Source organism: Carya illinoinensis, chromosome 11 (assembly GCF_018687715.1).
Source record: "Carya illinoinensis cultivar Pawnee chromosome 11, C.illinoinensisPawnee_v1, whole genome shotgun sequence".
In the NCBI taxonomy this organism is placed as follows: Eukaryota; Viridiplantae; Streptophyta; class Magnoliopsida; order Fagales; family Juglandaceae; genus Carya; species Carya illinoinensis.
Window position 1 is genome coordinate 31,052,218 of NC_056762.1, and position 1,876 is coordinate 31,054,093.

Consider the following 1,876-nt stretch of genomic DNA (forward strand, 5'->3'; position numbering starts at 1 on the left):
TGTTTAAACTGGAATTTTGATTTCCTCTCTCTCATTCTCTGCTATTATGGCTGAAGAGGAGATTACCAAACGATGGGAACGTCTGAACCTGTCAAATGAAGAAACGGATGTTATTAAAATACAAGCAGAAGAAGCACGCACTAAAGATGTTCGAGAAAATGCCTGTGTGGTTGGCCGAATCCTCTCATAAAAAGGGGTAAACAATGAAGCGTTTAGAAATACAATGACCCAGGTTTGGAGGTTGGAAGGATGCGTACGCTTTAAAGATCTAAATGATCAATGCTTCTTAATAGAATTTCAAAAAGTGCAAGACAAAGAAAAGGTGTTGAGTGGGAGACCATGGTGTTTCGACCGAAACCTATTGACTCTCCAAGAAGTTGATGCCAAAACTTCAATCAACGCTACCCAGTTTCGGTTTGAACCTTTTTGGGTGCAATGCCATAACCTTCCACTAGCTGCCGTGAATGAAGATATAGGTGAAAAGCTAGGCAACTGTATTGGACATGTAATAAGGGTTGACACAGATTCGGATGGCTCAGCTTGGGGCAGATGTCTTCGGGTAAGAACTGCCATTGACCTTCACAAACCTCTCCTAAGAGGTAAATGGATGGAATTTGAGGGACTAAGGCATTGGATCTCATTTAAGTATGAACGGCTGCAAGCATTCTGTTTTCATTGTGGGGTATTATACCACAAAGGCAAAATATGCTCGAGATACAAACTTGAAGTCCACCCCGAGGAAATCCAATATCAATATGGGTCATGGCTTCGGGCACAGCCTATGAATTCATCTATATTTGATAGGAGGAAGTATGGTGGCAATCAGGCAAGGGAGGAAGTGAAAAACCAGAAAACCTCGGCTAAGGAGGACAAAGGGGAAAAGGATAGATGGGGCTATAAGGAAAGGGAGCTGGCCAGTTCTAAGGAAGAGAGGGGCTGTAAGCATAATAACTCTGAAGAAGCAGAAGCAGTAATAGCAAAAACAGAAAAACCTGATAATGTGCTCGCGGTGGATGGGAAAAAAAGCATTTCAGCAGCTATGAAAAATCCGAGTATAGGGGAGGACCATAAAAAGGGGCAACCCAAGGAAGAGTCAAAGAGCATGGGTACACAAGAAGAAGAAGATAGTTTTCAAAACTTACCAAGTAGTCAAGAGGCTCCACCTACTATGATGGAGTTGGATATGAGTAATGCTCCAAAGGACACCTGTACTAAGCAAGAGGACATTACACCTAACAGTCTTCTAATACCAACCAGTCAAGAGGGAGAAATAGGGGAGTCTGAACATAATGGTAACAACACAGGTTTATCCGAACCCAACTACAACCTCTGTAATGTCAAGATTGAAAGGGACTTGGATAGGACAGGTGCTAGACTAGATGAGAATCATAAAGGGGGCAGATGGAAAAGGAAAGCAAGGGGAGAACCCACTCCTTTTATTTTACAGGATGTCACCAACATACAAATCCAAAGGGGCCCTAAAAAGAGAAGTCTAAGTGGAGACAAAGAGGTGACCCCTCAACAAAAAAAAACAAAGAATGATACTCAAGATCCTGAATCCAAAAACCTGAAGGCAGTGGCTGGTCCTCAGCACTGCCCTCCCCAATGAGTCTTCTAGTGTGGAATTGTCGAGAGCTTAGGAACCCTCGATCAATTCATATCGTTAGAAAATTAACTAAGGAGAAGTTTCCCATGCTAGTTTTCCTTGTGGAAACTAAGTGTAACAAAAGTAGGATGGAGGGCATTAGAAGATCTATAGGTTTTGATGCATGTTTTGACGTGGAGAGTGTGGGGCTGAGTGGGGGGATCGCTCTGCTGTGGAAGGAGGAGTGGCAAGTCAAAATAATTAATTATACACGATGGCACATTAGTACAA

At 42.7% G+C, this 1,876-nt stretch overlaps 1 protein-coding gene across 1 annotated transcript; it reads left to right on the plus strand.

Moving 5' to 3' along the window:
• The first annotated feature begins 223 nt into the window (after positions 1-223).
• Positions 224-1,609, plus strand: LOC122282385. The gene has a single exon (XM_043094340.1). The coding sequence runs from the start codon at positions 224-226 to the stop codon at positions 1,607-1,609; it is 1,386 nt and encodes a 461-aa protein (XP_042950274.1).
• Positions 1,610-1,876: the final 267 nt, after the last annotated feature.

Coding starts and splice junctions, on each gene's coding strand:
- LOC122282385 (XM_043094340.1), top strand. CDS start 224: ATGACCCAGGTTTGGAGGTTGGAAGGATGCGTACGCTTTAAAGATCTA.